We start from the raw sequence: 24,276 nt of genomic DNA, 5'->3' as shown, positions 1-24,276 counted from the left end.
GTTGCAGGAGCACACACAGTTCAGCTTTGCCAAACTGGCAATGAATAACCTCAATCACATGGCAAAAGACAAATAGGAAATCATTGCTTACTGGAAGTCTTTTTTCCCACCCTCATGTTTGCTTTTATATACTACTTTGACCTTCTTTTTACTAAAAAAAGGTTTGGATTTTGCAGAAGACAGGATAAGTTTGAACTGTCTAGTAGCTTTAAAAAAATATAAATCATTAAAGTCCTAATACTTCAATTTTTCCTACAGAGAAGAAAGATTGGCCTTAAAATTCAGATAAAAGTCTTCTATTAAGTACCTGCATTTTCACTGTATGTTTACGGTAGGAATGTTCATATTCATTAACTGTATCAAACAAAATGTCCTTTTCCCATGTTATTTTATTCACTAACAATGATGATAATTCCATCCAGCATCGGAAAATTCCGAATGCATCTAAATCATGGTGCCAAAAATGATCAGTTATAATTATTGGAACTGTTTGCTTATTTGTTTGTAGCAGTTTGTTCAGGAAATAAGTATTCTGAGTCTGCTGTGTTTTCTGTCACGTTGGGTAATACTGTCTTAGTTCTTTGAGTTATACAAGATTTAGCACTACAGAAGCATTGTATAATTTCAGTGTAATTCCATGCAGCTGTTTTAGAATAAATTTTAGAATAACTGTAGTCTTCCAAATGCAGTATGAGAGTTTTGTTTGTTACTGAATTTCAATAACACTGTTAGTTTTGTCTTACGGTAACATAAATTGTTAAATGTTCCTTAAGCATCATATGAAGGCCTGTATACCTGTCCGTGCAAAATCATCCCAGACCACGACTGAAAGACAAACCAAATCCCAGGGCTTTTTTTATGGGAATGCAATAAAGACTGGAGTGGATTTGTTTGCTTCAGGTTTCCTCTTAGAGTTTATGCTAGCAAGGCAGACCTGGGCATGTGTTAAACTCACTTTTTTATGAAGAAATTAATCTTTGCCTGTAGTATTATTGTTTTAATGATTGGATGTTTACAAGGGCATGAGGGTGAAAGATGAAAGAGCCTTCCTCTCTTAACCTTCATCTTTACCCTGTACAGCCAGGTGAACTAGGGTTTGCAAGATGTGGGACTCTTAAATCATAGCATCAGCCCTGGTCATTTTTGGTAGTACCGAGGCTTCAACAGCAATCACAGCAGCTAATCTTTCTGTCTCTAAAAATGGTGTGTGCTGAAACACCGTTCCACTTGCTGCTCTTTTTCGTCCCACAAGAGGAGAATCAAGACGTTTGAGTAACAAATTGTTCCACACAGGGTAGACATCATCCAGTTCTGTAGTTAAGGGTTGTAGGTAAAGCAGGTCCTTGTAACCAGGCAACTTTCATGCTTTGGCTCTAACAAGTAAAGATGGCCCAAAAGAAGCCCCGATGCTTAGCAGTCCTGTGCTGTACGTTTTGATAGCTGCAATACAAATGCTTTGGCGCTGACACAAAGGCCAGACCACCTGCAGAATGATTTCATGAGTTGACAAAGTTGATCTAAAAGCTCTGTACCTCTCCTCTCCACAGTCTATTTTCTCTCCTCTTGCTCCCAGTCATCCAGTCCTTTCCCCTTTCTACCATGAGCCTTAATGCTTGTCTGATTCCTCAGTGAGCTGATTCTGTTCATTAAACTCACACAAGGCTGTTTTCTCCCTCCTTTGTTTGCCCCCTTTTTTTTGTTCCCGTTTTCCCCTTTCTGGTTGCTTTTTTGCTGATGTGAACTGAATCAGAACCTGCTGTAAGCAACCTGCATAGTTGGAACTGGTGAGATTATTTCTTTCAGTGCCACAGATTATTAAGAGTTGGATCATCCTTTCTTTTTTTGCTTCACCAGCTGCCCAGGTAGTGCTTGTTCATAGAATCATAGAAGGGTTAGAGTTGGAAGGGACCTTAAATATCATCTACTTCCGCCCCCCCTGCCATGGGCAGGGACACCTCCCACCAGCCCAGGTTGCTCAAAGCCCCATCCAGCCTGGCCTTGAACACCTCCAGGGATGGGGCAGCCACAGCTTCTCTGGGCAACCTGTTCCAGTGTCTCACCACCCTTAGAATGAAAAATTTCTTCCTGATATCTGTTCTAAATCTCCCCTCTTCCAGTTTGAAGCCATTACCCCTTGTCCTTTCACTACGTGCCCATGTCAAAAGTCCCTCTCCAGCTTTCTTGCAGGCCCCCTTCAGATACTGGAAGGCTGCAATAATGTCTCCCTGAAGCCTTCTTTTCTTCAGGCTGAACAACGCCAACTATCTCAAACTGTCCTCATAGCAGAGCGGCTCCAGCCCTCAGAGCATCTTTGTGGCCCTCCTCTGGACCCACTCCAACAGGTCCATGTCCTTCTTATGTTGGGGTCCCCAGAGCTGGACACAGTACTCCAGGTGGGGTCTCACCAGAGCATAGTAGAGGGGCAGAATCCCCTCCCTTACTCTGCTAGCCACGCTGCTTTTGATGCAGCCCAGGATACGGACTTTGTTACTCAGAAGGAAGCTTCTAGAACTGCTCTGCAGTCCATGCTATGCTGTGGACAGGTCACTTCACCGTACAACTTCTTTAACTCTGTTGATGTCCACCTTTCTGCAGGTCTGAGTGGAGGCCCATAGTGTGTGTCAGTGCGTACATGGAAGCGTCTGTACCACAGTATAAATGCAGAGCGGCAAGTAGAATAGTAGTCTTCTGGTTTTTCTCAAATGTAGGGGAAGTGATCATCAGCTGGTATAGTTGCTCAAAAAGCAGACCTGGTTTGTGAGAAAGGGACTTGTCATCAGTTGGCTGCATTTCAAAGACAGTAGATTTAGACGATCCTGAAAATCAAGCCCATCCTTGAGTTGGCCTTTGGAAGTCATCTTCTTCATTGCCATATGCATAGTCAGAGATTAGGTTATAAATAGGTAATGAAGGTCACTCTCAGTGACTGTCCCAGCCAAGCTGTTTTGCCTTACCTGATTTTCTCATGAGATCCTGTTGCAAAAAGTAGTACTTCTCATGCCTCCTCAGTTAAGAAGACAAGTCCCTGTAAAGGAGAAAAATTGCTTTTGCTATATTAATCCCAGAGAGTAAAGGTATTCTATCTACATCCTGGTCTAGATCAGGGTGACTGCGACAGTATGTACCTTGCTGAAGGTCTGAGATCAGTTCCACATGCATTTCTTCAGGCCTCTTGATTTTTGGCTTGTAGGATGACTGAAAAATAGGAAAAGAGGTGGTGTGGAGTTACTACCAGTCAATATTTCTTAGTACATGGGGAGACCAAATAAAGGATTCTTTTCATTTGTATAGTGTGAAAATTCAACCCCATCTTCAATATCTAGTATTAAATAAGATGTCTGAAACTCATGCAGTGAGTCATAATGCTTCCCTTCCAGGATTTAGAAGGCTCCTTTTATCCGGCACTCGATAGTCCTGCGGTGGGTTGACCTTGGCTGGCGGCCAGAGCCCACCCAGCCGCTCTCGCTCCCTCTCCTCAAATGGGATGAGAAAACTTGGGTGTCAAGAATATAGACAGACCACTTACCAACTTTGGTCACAGGCAAAACAGACTCTAATTCAGGAAAATTCATTTCATTTATTGCCAATTAAAATAGATTCAGGCAGTGTGAGACAAAGGCAAACATTAGAAAACACCTTCCCCTTCTTCCCAGGTGCAGCTTCTCCCCTTCACTCCCAACTCCTCTCCCCGAGTGGCGCAGGGGATGGGGATGGGGGTTGCAGTCAGTCCATCACTGGTGGGTGAAAACTCACCATGAGCTGGCAACGTGTATTCACAGCCCAGAAGGCAAACCGTATCCTGGGCTGCATCCCCAGCAGCGTGGCCCAGCAGGGCGAGGGAGGGGATTCTGCCCCTCTGCTCCGCTCTGGGGAGACCCCACCTGGAGTACTGCGTCCAGCTCTGGGGCCCTCCGCACAAGAAGGACCCGGACCTGTTGGAGCATGTCCAGAGGAGGGCATGAAGCCGATCAGAGGGCTGGAGGCCCTCTGCTGTGAGGACAGGCTGAGAGAGTTGGGGTTGTTCACCTTGGAGAAGAGAAGGCCTTATAATATAGGCCTTCACCTTGGAGAAGAGAAGGCCTTATATATCTCCTAAGGGAGACCTTATAGCCCCTTCCCGTATCTGAAGGGGGCTACAAGAAAGATGAGGACAGACTTTTGAGCAGGGCCTGTTGTGATAGGATGGGGGGTGATGGCTTTAAACGAAAAGAAGATTTAGGCTAGATATAAGGGGCCCTCCCCGGGCTGCAGGCTGGGCCTCTGCTCCAGCGGGCTCTCTGCAGGGCTGCAGGGGATCCCTGCTCCGGGCCTGCAGCGCCTCCTGCCCTCCTCCTCCGCCGCCCTCGGGCTCCCTCTGCTGCTGCTCCCTCCTGGGCTTCCTCCTCCTCTGCCTGGGCCGCCTTGGGCCCTGCCGCAAACCTCTTTTCCCCCCGCGGGGCGCCCCCGGCTTGGCTGAGGGGCTCAGCTGTGTCCTGCGGTGGGGCCGTTGGAGCCGGCTGGCACCGGCTGTGTCCGGCACGGGGCAGCCCCGGCACCTCTGCATAGAGGCCGCCCCGCAGCCCCTGCCAGCGCCGGGGCACCCAGTACAGCTCCTTAGCACAGATACACTTATTAACTTATCCTTCTTTGCTTTAAAATCTTTGAAAATGCCTTGTCCATTAACTGTCCCTCAGAAGCGCTGTGTGCTGGTTCTGTCCTGTACACAAACCAATTACGTAGAAATCTGGTCAGGTAAAGCCATAGGTTTGTGCCCAAGAAAGTGGCCTGTGTTAGTTTGCAAGATGCTGAAATTTCCCTTAGTTGACTTCACTGTCTGGTTTATATATTCTCTGGTGCCACGGTAATGCCCTCAAGTTGCACATCAACCTTTGGTACGTATTCGCCAGTCCCTCGCAACTATTCATCAGAGCGATAACAAAATAGCTACCACATTTTTTATTAACATCCGACGATCTGACAACGTGCTGCTCCAATGGGAAAGGATGAAACTGTTTTAATTAACTGGGAGGTACTGCAATATAGATAACCAGTTAGTCAGTCACCTTCAAGTGTCAGATTAGCCAACTTTTGGGTCTTCACTTCTGAATACTCTTTTTTTCCTGTGTGCTGTTCCATGCAGTGAGGCTTGGAAGGTGATGTGGAAACCTGCTGCCATGGAAAGGAATTCAAATAGACACAGATAAAGGACGAGGAGAGAGTAGCAGGAGAAAATGCCGCTGGGAAACGATGAGATGTCCGTAAGGACAGTTTTTCAGAGAATAGGGTTGGTTTTAATCTTATAACGTAGAATGCACTGGGTTATAGAGCCCATAAAAATGCAAACAAGTAATTTTCTACACAGATTTGTTTTATTCCATGTCAGAGTCTGTAGTGGTGTTCAGCCGTAGATTTGAGGGGATATGGCAGAAGCAGGCTGTAGGGGAAGGCTCTGATTTTCTGCTTCTGGACAGTGTGCTCGCGCTGCTTTCTCTCCCTAGCACTTAACCATCTGCGGGTACAATTTGGCTTATATCTAAAATTATATTGAATAATGAGATATCTTCTCTGTAGCATGAAATGTAAATGGCGATCAGCAATAGAAGGTGATTCTGCATGCCGTCACGATTAGAGTAGTTTCTGCGAGTTTGTCTTAACCGTGACTTTGAATCTTTTTTGTTTATACTGGTCTGTGTCGTTGTATCACAGAATGGTTAGAGTTGGAAGGGACGTTAAAGATCATCTACTTCCGCCCCCCTGCCATGGACAGGGACACCTCCCACCAGCCCAGGTTGCTCAAAGCCCCATCCAGCCTGGCCTTGAACACCTCCAGGGATGGGGCAGCCACAACTTCTCTGGGCAACCTGCGCCAGGGGCTCACCACCCTCACAGTCAAGAATTCCTTCGTTATGTCCAATCTAGATGTCTCCTCCTTCAGGTGTTCTCCACCTCTCTTGTATATCCTACAGTCTGAAGACTTTTTAGTTTAAGAATGTGTTTTCTGTGCACAAGAAGGCAAACCATGCATTTTTTTTTATGAAGTAAACTTGCCATAATATGAAAAACAATTGTAAATATTCTTAGTTTGTATACAGTGTACACGTGTTTTTACAGTTTATAAATGTTTTCCTTATTTTAATGATTTCTAATGAGACAATGTATTTTCAATGATTTCAAAGCAAAGACGACTACTGCAACTTCTGTTTGCAGCGGAATCCTAAGCAGCAGTAACCCCTAGTAACTTTTTATCACATCCCCATATAAGTCTTGATTGCAGGCAGCCGAATCACTTGCTGAAAGGAAGTTCTTGTCCTGCTGAAACCAACAGATTGAAATGTTGCAATATTTGCTCTTACTATCATGAGTAGATTGTTAAATATACTTATTTTGGGGAATGGCTATAAAGAGTTTTATGCTTAGATTATGCTGTATTTGCACACCGAAAGGGATGAGAACATTTATTATCAGAATTTAATTGCAGGAATGTGTTAGAGGAGGAAGCGTGCAGTGTATGTCAAACGTTGTGGGCTGTTACCACAGGACAAGCAATAATACTAAATTTAAGGTTTGGAAGTAGTACTTAGGGTTGAAGAAGGGATGCAGATTTGGTATAGGTCATGAATCAAGGCTAATTCTGAATCTGCCTCACTCCGTGATGTACTATTAACTTGAAAAATATGACTGTCACATTGCAAACTGGTTCATTTGGCTTTTGCATGCATCTTGATGATCATTAAGGAAGTAGGAAACCTTTTTACAGAGAAATCCCTTTAAAACCTTTGGAACGACTCGGAGGTGAATATTGCAGCATTTAATCAGAGAAGGAGCAGAGTCACGTTTCTTGAGTAAGCCCTTGTTTTGTCTGTCGGATGTGGCTCCCTGGTGAGTAACACTGGTTGCCAGTCTTACTTGGAGCAGTGGGATCTGTGTTTTAAGTACCGTGCGGGTGATAAGCAAAGATAAAAGCTGTTGCCAGGGGGTCATGTCAGTGGTTTTGGCAGCTCTTCTTTCTGTCATCACCTAATTGAGGCTTCCCTTCCTATGGATCTGGACCTGATAGCTCATCTGCTCCAAGTCTCGATGCTTCAGTCCTCACTGAAGCTTTAAGAAGGCAGCAGGGTTTTATGTTTGCTTCTGTTACAAAGGTGCTTCAGAAACATCTTTATGAAACGTCAGACACTACATTACAGTTTAGTTCTCTGAGTATTCAAAAGAGGAAATTTCCCCTTAGTTTTCTGAGTTTGTTTTCGTTTTATCCTTGTTTTTAAGAATGTTTGAAGACATCTTTTGTTTGTGAGGAAATCTCAATTACTATTATTTTTATCTCACCAGTTCTCTTTTTCTTGCTTTGCAGATATGAATTGAGAATTCGATATTTGCCAAAAGGATTTCTAAACCAGTTCACTGAGGATAAACCAACTCTAAATTTTTTCTATCAGCAGGTATGTTCAGTTCCACTACTTTTCTCTTTTGCTGGCATCAATTTGGAAAATTCTGGCTTTGTTTATGTGGATAACATGTTACTGCGGAAACAGAAATTGGTAAAATTTAAAGTAGTATATATAAAGGGCATGAAGCACATGGCATCTTTCTCCTTGAGAAGTGGTGAGGAATTTTTTGCAAAGACAAGGTAATTCTGCAGTTGTCGTCTTAACTCGGGTAAAATTTACTGTTGTTCAGCTGGCTTCTTGTAGTTATTTCACACATTAAAATGCTGAGATTCTTTATTTTTGCAAGCACAAATAAGTGGGCAGTTTCACTACAACCATGGAATGTTTTTTCCACTTATATTATTAGGTTATTTTCTTGATTTGAGTATCCCTTATTGATTAGTAAAACTGCACAATAGTAAAATTTTCTATGAATTAAGCACCTAAATCTTCATTTTGTTCACTTGAATAGTTTTAACCTGCTTTTAGGTTGGCAAGCTCAAAGTTAAAACTTCGTAGGGACATCTTGTAGAGGAGTCTGGATGAGAATAGTTACTGTATCCCCTAACTTTAAGAGTCCATGCATCTCTGAAGATTCAAACCTAAACTTGCGTATTGGCTACTTGTTAGGTGGGTCTTTCCCCGTGTCTGGATGGTACCCTGTCCGTGTTCACGCACTGAAATGTTGTTAGTGCTTAGCAAACAGCTTGCGTCACTGATGGTGACAGTTTTGTGAACCAGATACTTTTTTCTGTCGTAGTTTTAAGCGATACTTTGTACTATTCTATGGAGGATTAGTTTTAATCTAGATTATTTAAAGGAGTCATTTATGGAGTGTTGTCATGATAGAGATGGAATAAGATGGGAATGAGAGGCAAAGGGAGAGGGGCTTGTGAAGTCAGCTGAAATGGCAGAGCTCAAGAACTGCACCATGGAAGCTCTGGAGTTTTGTTTTGAAATAAGAATTTATTTTTTTTTACCTGATGTGTTTTGTTGTGTCAAAGAAACAACAATATGAAGTCCTGATGATAATGTTACTCAAACCCCAAAGGCTTCTACCAAGGAAAACTATTTCCATGGCCTGTTGTTCTTTTTTTGTGTGTGTCTGCCACATACAAAAAATATCAAAAATTAGGTTGGTTGCTTGGGGCATACCATAATTCTTGAGAAACATCCCCGAAAATTAGGAAATAGCTGGAGCTGGTCCAAAGCATGGCAATCTTCTGCCCTTGTGAACAGACACGTTTGCAGATGAGGAACCAGGAAACAGTAATTCTGATTACATTTTCTTTTTGTTTCTAAAAAGAGGAAAACATAATCCTCCCCTTTGTCCAATACTTCATTTGAAAGCTATTTTCTTAAATGTCTTATATCTTTGATTGTACGCGCACATGTTTCTGCCTTAGGTAAATGACTTGATTTTTTTAATGTGTGATTAAATTCTTGTATTGATATATGATGGAGTTGACTTCTGAGGAGACAATTCTAGTGCAGTGTTTATCTGAACTTGGCATTCTAGTTGAACTGATCTGTGTGATATACTTGTTTCAACTTAACAATGTCTGGATTTTGGCAACTTCTTAGTACTGCCAGGGGTTCTTCTAGAAACAACAAAATCAGGTTCCTCATCTGGAACCTCAGCGGCAGGTAACTTACTTCATACTGGCTTTAAACATAGGAGGTTTATGCTTCCATGATGCAAAAGTGGGTGATGAGCTCCTAAATGGTTTCCTGAACTCCATCGTTTCCCTATCCAAGAGCTGGGAAGCCCGCAGCGTCCTCTCATGTGTGTTTCAGAACTATTTAAAATGCCAGAGGAAAGTTTTTTTTTATCATTTTCTGAGAAACACATTTTTAGTAAATTCGTGGAAATCATTAGAAATAGATACAGATGGCTCAGAATAGCAAGAAGGTTTACGAAGGGTGGCAGGAGGATATGCAAAGATGACAGCTGCCTGTGTCTGACGATGCCCCGAATCTTAGTTCTGTTATAAAATTAAAATCAGAGGTTCTTGTTTCCTTGCTCTGCACACTATACCTTTTTTTTTTTTCTGTTCTCCTTTCTTCTCCACCTTATCATGAGGTATTTCAAACTCCAGTTCTTCAAAAGTCACTGTTCTTCATTCTGGGGTGCTGCAAGGTAATTGGGTCGCCATTGCCATGGAAATCAGGTGCACAACTTTTCAGAGCTGTCGTTTGCTGTCTGTGATTCTGTTTTGCTCCATAAATCTCACTTGTCTCACTTGGCCTCTTGAATAAATTAGGACAATTACTTTTATCTGGTGAGGTGTTAAGGCAACCCCGCTGGCTTATGAAAAGAAGGCAGGAGAAGAATCTGTGCAGTAGCACTGCGTCATAAAACAGACCTAAAACATAGGGGGATGTGGAAAAACAAGGAAAGATAATTTTTCACTTTCTGTTTCTCTCTCATCATCATTCCCACAACATTTTAACATTCTCTTTTGCTAACCACAGCTCACCCTTCACAATCAGGCACATCGTCTTGTATATAGGCAAGAACAGCAGAATGTGCATAAATCATACATGCGTACGTAGATATCTTGAGCTTTCTGCACAGAAATAACTGTGCTAGAGATAATGAATGTAGGACCCAGTTACAGAATTTTAAAAAATCCAACAGAATAACACTTCTGTAATCAAATTGCCTTTTGTAGTTGTAAAAATCAAATACGTTGCTGTTTTGTATGTTATAAACGAGAAGAAGATTTTGAGGACCAGATGCTGCCTGTGACTAAATCTTTCTTTTCAAGATGAGGCTGAGAACCTACGACTAATTTGATAACGTCTAAACACATGTCTGACTTATTAAAAATGTACATCAAATTTAAAAGTTCATGGAGAAGGAAAAGAGATATGGTGACCTGTCACCCATGAATTGTCCATGGATTTTAGAAAATCTAATTATTTTCTTGAATTTGAGTTGCAGAGCAGCAGCGTTGTTGAAAAAGAAGTAGAAAGTTTGAGGAACAGACTGAATCCTCAAGTGATGTTCATCCTCCAGAAAAGCACAGAACATTTGTAAAGATAACAAAATGTTACCTTAATCGCTGTCAACAGACACGGTTTATTCATACAGTTAACCCAAACCACAATTATCAGACTGTTAAACTGAAAACTGGCACACGTTTGTAACTTCACATGCATGACTACTCCCATTCACGTCAACGAGTGCATTGCCCTGTAAAAATTGGTGCAAGCATTTAAGTCTTCCCAGCTTGGTCTTAATACGTGAAATCTATTTATTTTTTTCTCCCCTTAATTTTGACTGTTTTAAGGATCCTGTGACCTTTCTTTGTTTTGGATATATTCTTTATTTTCAAGACCCTTGAACAAATCACGAAGCTATGACCAGAACTGTTTGTAGCTTGATGTACAGCCGTTTGTAATCGGGGGCGGTCATTCTGCCATCTGCAGTGGGCGTAAACTGTTCTAATTGGAAGTATAAAAGCAGAGCACTTAACGAGACTTTTCATGAGAGTGCCCCTGGTTTGCAATCTGTACAGCAAAGGATTAAAATTAGTGTGTGTGAGGGGACACACACCATGGAACTTATTTGTAATGTTGGAATTAGTCATACTAATATTGATACTGTGCAGTTTGTCGAAGCATCTGTGTTTCAGGCTGTGCTTCAGCTTTGAGATGTGAGGTGGGGGAGAGGGTGATGCTCAGGCTGTTCCTCTTGACTGGAGGAGTTGTGTGTTCAAGACATGTCATTTTATGTCCCAGTTGAGAGCTCTGATCAACAAACTGATGCTAGAAGTGTGTCTCTTCCTGCTCTGTTTGGAAGGTGTCAAAGGTAGTGGATGACAGATCTTCAGAAGTGTCTTCTTTTTTTTTTTTTTTCATTGAGTGGAGCTTTTGGGTGGTGATACTGCATTGACTGCATTATTCCCTCGGGCCCAACTGCTTACAATTTCAACCAAATTAGGCAAATTGGCACCCACCCAGTGCTGTTTGAATTGTGAGGTTAAAGCATTAAAAAAATCAGGAAATGCCAGATTTATGGTCGTCTGCACAGTTGGCAGATGCTTGCTGCGTAGGTTTTAGGTGCCAGCCTTCAGTGGCGTCCCTTTGTGTTGTATGCCCAAATCTGAACCAGTGTGAACTCTAACCCCACCCCCAAAACCTTAAATGTGAAGCACACAGGATTGCTGAGTGAAAATACTATAAGTTAATTTGTTTAAATAAGTAGCCTCCTTTTTTTTCAATTGACTGTTTTGTAAATCTCAATAAAGATAATCTGTCTTTTGTATCTGTTTTTATCATTTTTCAAAACTACAGAGGAAACAAGCGTAAGGGTACAAAAGAGCAATTAAAAATTGGAATTTTTTGAGTAATGAAAATAAGACTTCACATTTTTCCTGTAGTTTTGGGGAGCATCTCCAGTTGCTTTAAATACGTGTTGGTGAGATTCATTGCGAGTGTCTTCCTTTCCCTCTGTTCCAGTGACACGGCTGTTGGGAGTTGGAAATAAAGGAGACAGGGTTTTCTCTTTTCCCTTAAGAGCCGAGTGAGGACCAAAAGCCATATTTCACATCAAGATAGAATTCGGCTTTTAAAAAAGTTCATATAATGAGAATCAGACGTAAGCTACTCAAATTGCCTTCCTTTTATGGTGGGACAAGAGCCTGCACACATTTAGCCTTGAATAACGTGTTAGCCTCCAGTAATTGGAGATGGTTTATCCCTTGATGAAAAGGGAGTAAGCATCTGTACAGGAGTGGGGGGAGAAACAGCTCGTAGGCATCAGCCGTTCCATTGTTGCTGTCCTCATGCTTCAAACAGAAGACTTTTGAAGTAACTTTGGGGGTTTTTTAGATCGCAAAGAACAAGAAAAGGTCGGGTTTGTCAGCGTAGAATTTATCTCTGTGCTGCCTTGTTTAGCCTGCGGCGTTGGAACTGCCATGGAGGTGTACGTATAGATAATAAAGGAGACTGTAGGACTGGACTATGTTTTGGGTTTGCTTTTTGAAATAAGCCAAGGTTTGCGTAATGCACAGGACGAAGGAATTGCAAGCAGAGAGAGGATGATCTCAAAGTTAGGGCAGGTAAATGATGTTCTGCAAAAATCAAGCTGAATTCTGTGCCACAAGGATTCAGTGTTTCACCAGACAAGTACAATGCAGGTTCATTTTCATAAGAAAACCGTTTTTAAAAAGAAAAGAGGAAAAAAGTAATACTTGTTTTCTTCCCCCCCAAAAAAAGAAAATTCTCTAAAGAAAGAGGAGGCAAAGTTTCTTGTGGACAAATGGCAATTTTTTGCTCTGTCCCTGTAGTGTTTGTGAAGACAGTGTTAATGCCTTAAATGAAAAATCTCTTTTTTATTGTGGCAGATAAATGCATCATGCAAATTCAGTTATTTTTATAATACTGTCCCCCAACATGTAGGAAATTTCAAGTCCAGGCAATTACTGTAATAACTTAATCATTAAAGTTTTATAAGGCTTAGGTGCGTGAGATATAATTTGAAGTGCAGGCTGGGAATTAGACTCTTTAACCTAATTAAATAACAACATCTCTTATACCCTAATAAAAATAGGAGACTTAAAGCAAATGACTTTGACAGGAAGAGCTTTGAAGAAAGTCAAGGACATAGGGACAAAAGCTGGCATTGTTCCTGACATTGGCAGCCTGTTTAAAACAAAAAAAAATAAAACAAAAAAATATCTTTCAGGAAGAGTTAATGGTTGACACGTAAACTGCCCTAAAGGGAAGTGGTAAGAAATGTAAGAATGGCAGCTGCTTAAAAAGATATTTTTTTTTTAATTATAAAAATATAAATCAAACTAAACATCACCTATCTGCTCCTCACAGCTTGTAAAAGTAATTATAGGCGAGGTATCCTTTACAGCGGTTGGTTTCTTGAAGTTGCTGAAATTCACAGTTTCCTCATAAAGTACTCATTTTTTAACTATAAAAGTGGATTTACGCTCTCAAAATTACGCTGATGTTCTTGTTTAGAACTTGCTGTTTGTAATGTTATGTAGCTACTTTGGTATCTTCCAAATCTGGGTCAAATGTCTGCTTTCTGTTAGCAGTGCTGTATGATAGGAATGTAAAACGTACTTGTGTTCCTAAATACCTCTTAAATAGTCAGCCATGCTCAGTCCAAAGAAAAACGACAGCTTTTGATTTAAAATTTCCACCTGTCAACCAGAGCGGTGAAAATGCTGCCCGTGGGCTTTCTTGCAGTCATTTGTGAGTTACTCTTGATTCCAAAGGATAAATTTAAAATGCTCAGGACAGGTTTCCATCTACCGATGCTTGGATACGTCTTTGTTAGTAATCTTGAACAAAATGTTGTTCTCATTAGTGTATTAAGTTGTATATAACGCACATCAGACCAAAGGGAAAAAAAAAAAAAAAGTTGACTCACGTTGATGCTTGGACTCGTTTGTCCTCGAAAAGCAAAATTCTGTGTCGGAGAGGAGAAGTATAAAATTAGCTGTTAGCAAGGCGTGCTTAGTAGGTTGAGTACTATATGGCTCCCAAGAGTATAGTCCTACTTTATGGAAGATCTGAGAGGCAGCAGTGTATATTGCAGTGACATCTGGAGATCAGCCCGCTCGGACAGAAGGGATCATTTTTAGCCATTCTGTCCCTAACAATGCCTCGTCAGAAGTTGATTTTCCCACCCCCACCCCATCTCTAATGCCCTTATTATTAACAGAGCAGCTTCCAAAATTAGTTAGAGATGTCAAAGTTCACCTCTAGATAATATAGAGACTGTGACCTTGGAAGACGAAGAGGAGGAGCAGCTGAGGGCAGATGGCAAATGAATGTTATCCTGATACTGAATTGGTGCTTTTAACTCCCCTAAAAAGGCCAATGCCTTAATTTTCACTAATGTAGATTGAGCTTCTATAATAAGTCTAATATTATCAGATGGGTAAACAGGGGTGGAAACACATGCGTGTTCCCCTCCTGTGCTTATTTTAAAAACTACCGTTACGGTCATTAAGATGGCTCCGAAAAGTACCGAGGCCATTAGAAGCATGCTCTGGGCTTCTGTGCATGTGGTACTTCATTCAGAGCAGAAAAGGCGCAAATCTTTAGGGTTAATTTTGCATAAGATTTCTGAAGCTGTAGTAACGTGGGTTGGGACCCTTCTCTTTCCAGCTGAGTATTCTGAGTCTGTAGTGAGAAAAATTCAGTGTCCTACAGGAACTTGCTGGTGGTGAACGAGGGTGGGCTGTTGTGAAAAGCTGGAGGAGCCATCTCCTTTTGCAGTTTGGTGATTACAGACAGAAGCAATTCTATAGGGTGACTGTTCAGCGCTCATCTAATGATGTATCCGTTCCAGGGTACGCTGCAGCATTTCTGTGGCGCAATGAACGGTAGAAGACAGGTTACAGAATATTGGAGAGAATTATGTCTGATAGGGTGCCACGGAAGAGCTGTGTGGTGGATCATGGTGGACTTCCATATGGTACCTGCTGCAAGCGTGGAACAAAAAGGAGTGGGAACAGGCCTGCTCTGAATACTGAGCAACTTCGTTCATTTTGGGTGTGAAATTGTGGGGAAATCAAATGTGGTGGTAGATGCTTCAGTCATCGTCTTGGTCACATAAGTAGTTGCTGAAGATCAGCTTTTCCGATGGATGTATTGAAGTGTTCTGGACCTTCATGTTTCAGAGGCCAGAATTTAAGAGTTGGTAAATTACAGGAAAAACTTCATTGGAGTTCCGTAGGAGCGATGTCACCAGAAGTATTGTGTGTTAGTGTGTAATGAAGATCCTGATGAGCAATTTCTGTGGAGGCTGAGAGTGAGCTATCATATACAAAAAGCAAACACCAAAATACCTTCGGGTATTAGAAACTTGAATGTTTAAAAGCAGGTGATAGAACACATCTGAAGTGTTAAAAAGGAGAATAAATAAATAATTATTGCAGAAACAGAAAGGTTAAGAGGAAGGTTGTATTTGTTAATATAGATATCACTAAGCACAAGTACATAATTTCTGAATACAAAAAACAGCTAAAAATATCTGGATAGAACAAATGGATAAGGAGAAGATGATGTAATGTGAATCTTTGTTTTCCATGCTTCGTTAAACAATTATAATTACGATTCTTATGCTACTTACTAAATGGAGTACAAAGACGTTTTGTTTCTTTGTTTGCTTATCTAAATATCTTATGTGTTGTGGTGGTGATATTTTTTTTGGTTATGCACATAACTCTTTAGGGGGGACGTAATCACCAAAGTGCTGTTTAAATGCAGTTTTCAAAGCAATACCAATTTGAAAGAGAAATAAATTAAAAAGGACTAAGTTGTGTAAGTAGGTCATAGACATTGAAAGTAAAGCAAGAGAAATAGATTGCTTATTTTTAAACTGTCCTTCTGAAAAATTGGAGATTATCCTGTGGGAAATTTCTTGGTAACATTAAATGAACTTGGAAAGCCAGCGTAGTGGCTAATTATTGGTATTCACCCTTTTTGAGACATCATTTGATAGTACTGTTGCTAAAGAATTTTCAAAGTAGTTACGCTTGAAAAGAGAACTCAATAGAAAGTTTGATTATTATTTTTTTTTTAATTTCTAAGGATATGAACAAATTTAAACCTAAAATGTATTTTTAAGACACAGCAAGTAGGTTTTTTTAAACCCTTAAACTCCTGGCAAGCATTCCGTGCTAACTTCAGAATGATTTTACTCTTGTTCTTAATAAAGAAATTTAACTCCAGTGTGGTGTTTTTATGAACTGCACTGGCAAGATGGCTTGTCAGCCTGAGTGAACGTTTTTCTGAAATACTGCAGCTGCATTAAAAAATAGTGTGCAGAAAAATGAAGCAGATGGCTTTTGAAAGTAGCAGCTGGTATATAAAATACGAGGCCTGTGATAGATTTCTTCTTAAATCATGTGTGCTAGCGTAGGGCTATTCTCTGATTTCTCTGTCTTCACAAACATGGGCTTTCCTCCATCTCCAGTTTTTACTTTAAATTACACCAGCTGGAATTTGCTAGCCATTTATATGGCTAGGAAAGTGCCTGTTATTTCCCAATAAATTTTGAGTGTTAGAAGTTACACCATCAGTAATTTGCCCATTTAAGTAAAAAAAAAAAAAACACCAAATATTTTAAAAGTCTGACATCAGAAATAAAACTGGGCTTTTGTTTATGTGCCTTTCTTCCTTGTGGAAAAAGCTGATTAGCTCATGGTTCAGTGTTCACTTCTTTTCTTTTCTTATGATTTAGAAGTATCTTTGAATTTACACAGCTCAAAAGACTAGAGACAGAAGAGAGATTTTTGTTCTGGCTAACCAATGAAGAATAGTGATGAAACAAATATTGGTGAGAATAGAAGGTAAATAAACAAAGTGAATGTTTGCTGAGCATCAGGACTTTAGTATGTCAAGAAATACATTGTGGCATAGGGTTATGTTGAACCTCGAAATTCTTGTTTTGTTATACTACCGCCCTTACTAAGCATGTGCTGATTGAACACAGGTAGTGTGTGTTGGGGGGGAGTGACAGTTTTGTTTCACTTTTTTATTTTATCAGGACATGTAGAAGACTTCTTTTTCCTACCTCTGGGAGGTGCATTTATGCTTGACATTAAAATTTGCCACATATTGCATCCCTTGTAGACTGTTTGTAGATCTTGTGACCAAGAAGCTACTACAGACGTGAAGCATAGGTTGCACTTCGATTCTTATTCTCCAGCCTGTGAACGAGCAAATCCCAGTCCCGTTACTTCTTCTATTGCTGACATTGGAGTAGTACTCATCCAGAAGCCTGAAGTGGTTTGCATTTCCATTATACCATCTTTAATGGAACTTAAATAGACTAATCCTTTCCCTCCCAAAGCGTGCACCTGCTTGACTGTACATCTGATTTAAACTTGTTAGAACATTTACCAAAAAAAATCCAAGGGAAAAGGGGCTTGAAATCACCACAGCAAGAAATTGCAGCAAGAAATTATTTTTGTCTCTGTCCTCCTTTAAAGTGTTTTCCAACAGATTTTTCTCTGGAAGTGCAGATAAGCACGTTCTGCTAGAACACAAAGTGGGTAAGTGGAAGCAAGTGTGTTGCAAGCAACATAAACCAAAGTGATTCAGTTAAGACATAACATTTTGGGATTTTGATTGTTACCAAATGAAAAGTATATAGACTTTTAGCTATATAACGCTTGAGTTCATAATCCTAGTGTAAATCTAAGTGTTTGCCTTCTTAATCTTTATGCATTTTTATTGCTAAAACATTGTGGCCATGAAGCATTTGAGATGACTGCAGGCTTCAAGTATTCTTATCGTTGCCAGAGGCATCTGGTCTCTAGTATGTGGTGTAACTGAAGTAATGCCCGCGCAGGTTTGGCAGGAGAACATTACAGGCTTCGTTGGGTTGGTGGGAATCAGTAATGGTTGCTGCTTTGCAGTTTCTTGTTTGGCTGGTTGATTTTTTGTGGGATGGCTTTTTTAAAAACCAGGTTTGTGTGACGAGTTGCCCAGAGAGGTTGTAGACTTAGATTAGATATTAGGAAGAAATTCTTTACTGTGAGGTACTGGCCCAGGTTGCCCAGAGAAGCTGTGGCTGCCCCATCCCTGGAGGTGTCCAAGGCCAGGCTGGCCTTGGGCAACCTGGTCTGGTGGGAGGTGTTCCTGTCTATGGCAGGGGGGTTGGAACTCGATGGTCTTCAAGGTCCTTTCCAACCTAAACCATTCTATGATTCTATGAGTTTACATAAACTAGTCTTGTCTCACAGACTAGGTAAAACTAAGTTATATTAAATAGCATCCTGCAATTTTTTCGGATTTAGCTTTTGGAGAATTCCCATTCTGAACAATTAAAATGGGAGCAGAACAACAGCAGTGATACTTGATCTGCTTGAAGAGTATATATATCTTGGTGACATACTCTTCAGCCTTCCTCCAGGCGTTGCGTACTCTTAACTGAACTTCCAAAGCCGTAAGTCAAGGTCTGCACATACCACCAAGGAGGGCAGTTCTGCAGGCGAAACACAAGCTCACACATAACAGTGTCTCCAAAACCCACAGATCAGGCTTTGTCTTCCCTCTTAACAGCCTTCTGAATTAGTAGCAAACAGAAAAAAACTGATAGGATTCTTTAAATTTGTCGGAGTTCATTTTTGTGTCTTAGTATGTATATAGGCTTTAAGCTCTTAAAGATAGGGCCTTTTTTTCTCTTAAACTGACAAAAAATATTCTCTTTTCTCTCATTTAACTATATTAATAATAATAATAAAAGTAATAATTGAGCAAACACAAAAGACTTCTAGGAAAACTATTCAATTGCCCTGTGGCAATGTGTGCTTAATTACCATTAAATTATCTCTTGCGTCTCTTCCATTTAATATTTGTTCAGGCTTTTTGCTGAGGAGGTTATGCAGCTCGTGCTGAACCTCTTACAAAATGCTTATCTAATCTTTGCACAAGCATTAGTTCATGCATTGATCTAATGCCATCTCAAAGAGAATAGTCAAGAAAAATTAAAGGTGATAAGAGAAGTTCTCATTAGTATTCCGGGAGTAGAAATTGAATCTGTGGGGTTTTTTTTTCCCCCTTAGACTTACTGAAATTTAAAGAAGAACGTGTGCAGACAGGTTTCTGAAAAACAAGATCAAATTAATTCCTTCTATCAATTTATTACCTTTGCTATCCATAATAGCACACTACTCAATCTAATTAGACCACAAGATTATGGCCATAGGCTTTCTGAAGCGTATAAACTCTTTGTAAACCTTCCAAAGTTTAAACATAAAAACAAATAGGTGTATATGATGTATCTGCAGTGCTTTATGATAATCAAGTACGGCTGTTAATTTAGATGAGAGTGTTTCATGACTGATTTTGTGAACACTGCTATTAGTCACTTAGGGACACTGAAGAAGGGTATTTTTTCTATGTTTTCATCTCATTTCTTAGGTGGATAAAGGCATTTTTATCCCACTCTTCAGGTTGAATAATGTAGTGAATTTGAAAGACTTGAAACTCCGTGTTACTGTACCGAGGAGCTTCAGAAGCACACATACACCTCCCACCACCACCACCCCCCCAATAAATCAGCAAGGGAGAGTCTCCGCTGGCTGAAGAGAGAGGTGGAAGGAATGTATGTAATTTACTCCACCTTTATGAAATATCTGTGTTTCTCCATCTCTTCTGGCCTGGGCTGTGCAAAAAAAACCTCCTTTTTTCTGCTTGTCACACTTAACAAAATTATGCACTCCAGTAGGCAACTGTCTCTCCTTGCAGCATTATGGTGAAAATGTCTCACTTCTGTCTTGCAAATAAGCTGAGAATTTTCACAATACTTATTTTTTTCTTCCAAATTGTTGGGATCGTGAGGGTTTTGTAAAATTTTCTTAGTCAGGTTCTGGTGCCTGTAGTTGAAGAGTCAAACTGGGAAAACATGAGTGGAATTTGTGAAAGCTCACGAGCCAGAGGGCAAGAGGAAAGAAACTCCGGACTTTAAATGTTTGGGTAATGTGGCTTATTTATTTATGGAATAATAGTTGCTTGAGGCTAGCAGCATTTTAAAATACATTTACATGAAACTGAAGATGTTCTTAAGCTGTTTAGTTTAACAAATGAAGTACGTCAGTACTGGGATCTACAAGGCAATGAGCTGGGAAAATAAATGAATACAAATTTGATCATGATATACTCATAGCCTCAAATCAGTGTAGTTTCTGCAATGGGAAGTTTCATATGTCAGGATGGAAAAAATACTTTGCTACAGTCAGTTCTTCTCAGTGTCTGAATGCCTCAAGGAATAGGTGGATAAGAGCTCTGAAATATCCTGGTGGTATAAAATCATTGAAATGGTTCAAAAAATTGAATGTGTGGATTAAAAAAAAAAAAAAAAGTTTAATTAAAAATAAGTGAAGTAGCCAATGGATATTTGATTTGGGTGGGTGTAAGGCAGGCTAGCCAATGGGATAGGGACTAGGTATGTTAGCTTCTCAGGTGAAGTAACTTGGCCTGTACGTAAAGGTGAATTCTCAGAAGAAGGGCAGGAGAATGAAAGGAAAGCTTGTATTGTAAAGTACTGGTCGAGTTCCATTAAACCCCAGTATAGATGACACAACCAAGAAGTAAATTGCTTATAGTTTCTTATAACTTGATACATTTCTGGAATGCGAGCATCCATCTAAGAACTGAACTCATGTAAAATCTTCATTTTCAGTTTGTTTCTTACTTTTCAAATATCCCTACGTAGACCTGGGGACAAGGAGTACTGTTCTGTTGTTGGCCCCTTGGGGTACTGCAGAGGTCATTTGTGGGAATAAGATGGGAGCCTGAAAACTATATTCCCAATTTAAATGCTCTGAGCTTGGGTCTGACAGAATCACAGAATCACATAACGGTCAGGGTTGGAAGGGACCTCTGGAGATCACCCAGTCCCACCCCCTGCCAGAGCAGGGGCACCTACGGCAGCTGCACAGGACGGCGTCCAGGCGGGTTTGGAATGTCTCCAGAATGGGAGACTCCCTCACCTCTCTGGGCAGCCTGTGCCAGTGCTCTGCCACCCTCACAGTAAAGAAGTCCTTCCTCATGTACAGATGGAACTTCCTATGTTCGTTTGTGCCCATTACCTCTTATTCTATCCCTGGGCACCACTGAAAAAAGACTGTTCTCATCTACCAACAGTTTTAATGCAGGACAGGTTTCATATCCCTACTGATGAACAGAAGGTCTAATTTTATTTTCTGTTTCAGTTATTACGTTGTGCCATGTATGAAGACATCTAGATGGTAGTTCTGATTTAAAGTTAAACAAAACCTTGGTTATAGAAGATTTTCTTTCAGGGAAATACTATACCGTTACTAACAGGTGCAGTTCTGCAGTAGAATGAAGAGTAATTGTAAATGGATGCTGTTGAGATAAGATACTACTCAAAATCTCCGCAATTTTTTGTCCTGTTTCCAGAAGTGCCCTTTCTGGGGAAACTTCTTCCCATTTTGGCACTTGATGGTACTGAGCAATACAGGCTGGTCAGAAATGCCCAAGCTTCTGGATCGCCAGATTCCTTGAAAATGCCTCCAGGTGTTGTAATGACTTTGAGTTCAAGAGAGAGCGAGCTTCTGCAGAGAGTCCAGTGAAGGGCCATGAAGATGAAGAGCCTGGAGCATCTCTCCTGTGAGGAAAAGCTGAGAGAGCTGGGACTGTGCAGCCTAGAGGAGAGAAGGCTCAGGGGGATCTTGTCAATATATATCAATAATATTGTCAATATTTAAATACCTGAAGGGAGAGAGCACTGAAGATGGAGCCAGGCTCTTTTCAGTGGTGCCCAGTGCCAGCACAAGAGGCAATGGGCGCAAGATGAAGCACAGGAGGTTCCCTCTGAACATCAGGAAACCTTTTATTTTCTTTTTCCCCCTCACTGTGAGGGTGACCAAGCAGGTTGCCCAGGGAGGTTGTGGAGTCTCCATCCTTGGAGATAATCAAAAGCCACCTGGACATGGTCCTGGGCAGCTGGCTCTAGGTGGCCCTGCTTGAGCAGGGGGGTTGGACCAGATGACCTCCAGATGTTCTCTCCCTGTGTGATTCTGAGTGATTCAGATGGGAGAACTCTTCAGTCACTTCATAACATAAGGCAGAGTTTTAAACCTGATGCTGAAGAACAGGACCCTAAATTACCCCTACAGAAAATATTTCTGCAATGCCTTCTTTGCCGAGTCTTTCAAATGAATGCATTATATCTGCCATATCTTACATGTAAAGAGATAACACGATCATTTCATTTCATGTAGGTTGGAAAAGACCTTTAAGGTCATTGAGTCCAACTGTTAACCTAACACTAATAAAACCACCACTAAACCATGTCCCTCAGCGGCACATCTACACATCTTTTAAATACCGTCAGGAGTGGTGGCTCCACCACTTCCCTGGGCAGCCTGTTCCAATGTGTGATAACCCTTTCAGGGAAGAAATTTTTCCTAATATCCAATCCAATCTAAACCTCCCTTGGTGCAACTTGAGGCCATTTCCTCTTGTCCTATCACTTGTTAATTGTGAGAAGAGTTCAATTCCCCCCTTGCTACAGCCTCCTCTCAGGTAGCTGTAGAGAGTGATAAGGTCTCCCCTCAGCCTCCTTTTCTCCAGGCTAAACACCCCCAGTTCCCTCAGCCACTCCTCATAAAACTTGTTCTCCAGACCTCTCACCAGCTCCGTTGCCCTTCTCTGGACACTCTCCAGCACCTCCATGTCTTTCTTGTAGTGAGGGGCCCAAAACTGAACATAGTATTTGAGGTGGAGTCTCACCAGTGCCACGTACAAGGGGATGATCCTAGTCCTGCCGGCTGCACTACTGATACAACTCAGGATGCGATTGGCCTTCTTGGCCACCTGGGCACACTTCTGGCTCATATTTAGCCAGCTGTTGACCAGCATCCCCAGGTCCTTTTCTGCCGGACAGCTTTCAAGCCATTCTGCCCTAAGCCTGTAGCGCTGTATGGGGTTGTTGTGACCCAAGTGCAGGACCCGGCACTTGGCCTTGTTGAACCTCATACCATTGGCCTCGGCCCATCCATCCATATCCATGATAAGTACTGTAGATACACGATAGGTGTGGTCATATAACTGACAGTTCTCTCTAATTTATCCATGGTCAGTTGTAAATTATTTCATAAATTAGAAGATATTTCATCCATTGGAGTAATGACTGTTTACTCGGCTAACACATAGGACCCTGCGTTTAGGGACCTTCATGGTTTTGGTGAAAATACAGAATCAAAACATCTTGACTTCCTGCATGATGCATCTCTTTCTCACTTTATATCCCGTACAGCCATTGTAATTACCGGATATATAGAGTCTGTGGTTTTGGGGGGCTTTTTTTTTTTTCTTCACCTTTAATCAGATAAATCTTTGTAAACGTTACCAGAAAAACTCAAATAGAGTGCGGTTTCACATGAGAAATTTATGTTGTTTTTTTTTTAATTGTAAACACAATGAAGAAAACAAAATTATTAATTCTACATATTTTGTGTATTACTACCATGGGAATACAGAATAAGTATTTCCATATGCATATACAAATAGCAAACTCTCATTAGGATTTGTAGGAGTTGAATTGAGAAGAGTTAAAAGGTCACTGTTTTGTCACGTTGGGTACCTGTATGAGTTCAAGTGCGAGAAGCTTTCTCCTGATGTTGCAGCTATTGTAATAATTCATATTCTCACTCTTGCACGGTTTATCATATTTCTTCTCTCACATCTTTCAATAACAAATTAAGATTTTTTTCATGTGTTTCATAACTAGGAAGGTCTCGTGCATTTGTTGCTTTGTAGTCCGGGGCTGGAACCAGCTGCCGTATGGGTGGTGAGGGAATGCTGTGGTGCGTGCTCATGTGTTACTGGGAGGATGCTGACTGGAGAGGACCTCCAGCTGTTCGATCTGCTGCTGTACTTCCCTGTCTTTTTTAAACTGTGGATTTCATAGCGGTAGCAGTTGGAGATAGTTTTTCTTACAGCTTGTCATCACTCAAAAAACATTTTATGAAGTGTATTTATTTCATAATGTGTGATCTCCTCTTCGAATCACGGATTTTTGTGATATTTCAGCACTTTCTGCAACTTCAGGATCTTAGACTTTGGGATCTCAGTAGCAAGTTTATGATTTCATAAGATAGAGGATAACGTGAGCCGTTAAAGAAAAGTTGTACTTCTGCAGAGATATGTTACTGGTAAAAAACGCCTGTCACACAGGAGACAGGATTTGCAGATTTAAGTTCTTCAGCACTAGTTCTGTGCTCTCTCACTGTCTTTTTTTGTTGTTGTTGTTGTTAATAACTGTATAAATGCTTTTCACTACATTGGAGTAAGTAATTTTGTAAAAAGTACACTTCCTGCCTACGTTGATGGTAGTAGATAAAACAAGTCCAGG

General features: G+C 40.9%; 1 protein-coding gene across 1 annotated transcript in view; it reads left to right on the top strand.

Annotated features, from left to right (window-relative positions):
* The window catches only part of PTK2 (protein tyrosine kinase 2), a 165,846-nt gene that overhangs the window by 46,389 nt on the left and 95,181 nt on the right, over positions 1 to 24,276 (top strand). The window contains exon 4 of the mRNA XM_082498859.1: positions 7,331 to 7,418. Within this exon, the coding sequence (XP_082354985.1) occupies positions 7,331 to 7,418 (88 nt within the window). The remainder of the gene's footprint in view (positions 1 to 7,330; positions 7,419 to 24,276) is intronic.

This window comes from Vanellus vanellus (genome assembly GCF_965231255.1).
Source record: "Vanellus vanellus genome assembly, chromosome: 2".
Lineage (NCBI taxonomy): Eukaryota > Metazoa > Chordata > Aves > Charadriiformes > Charadriidae > Vanellus > Vanellus vanellus.
This window is presented reverse-complemented; position numbering and strand designations above follow the sequence as displayed.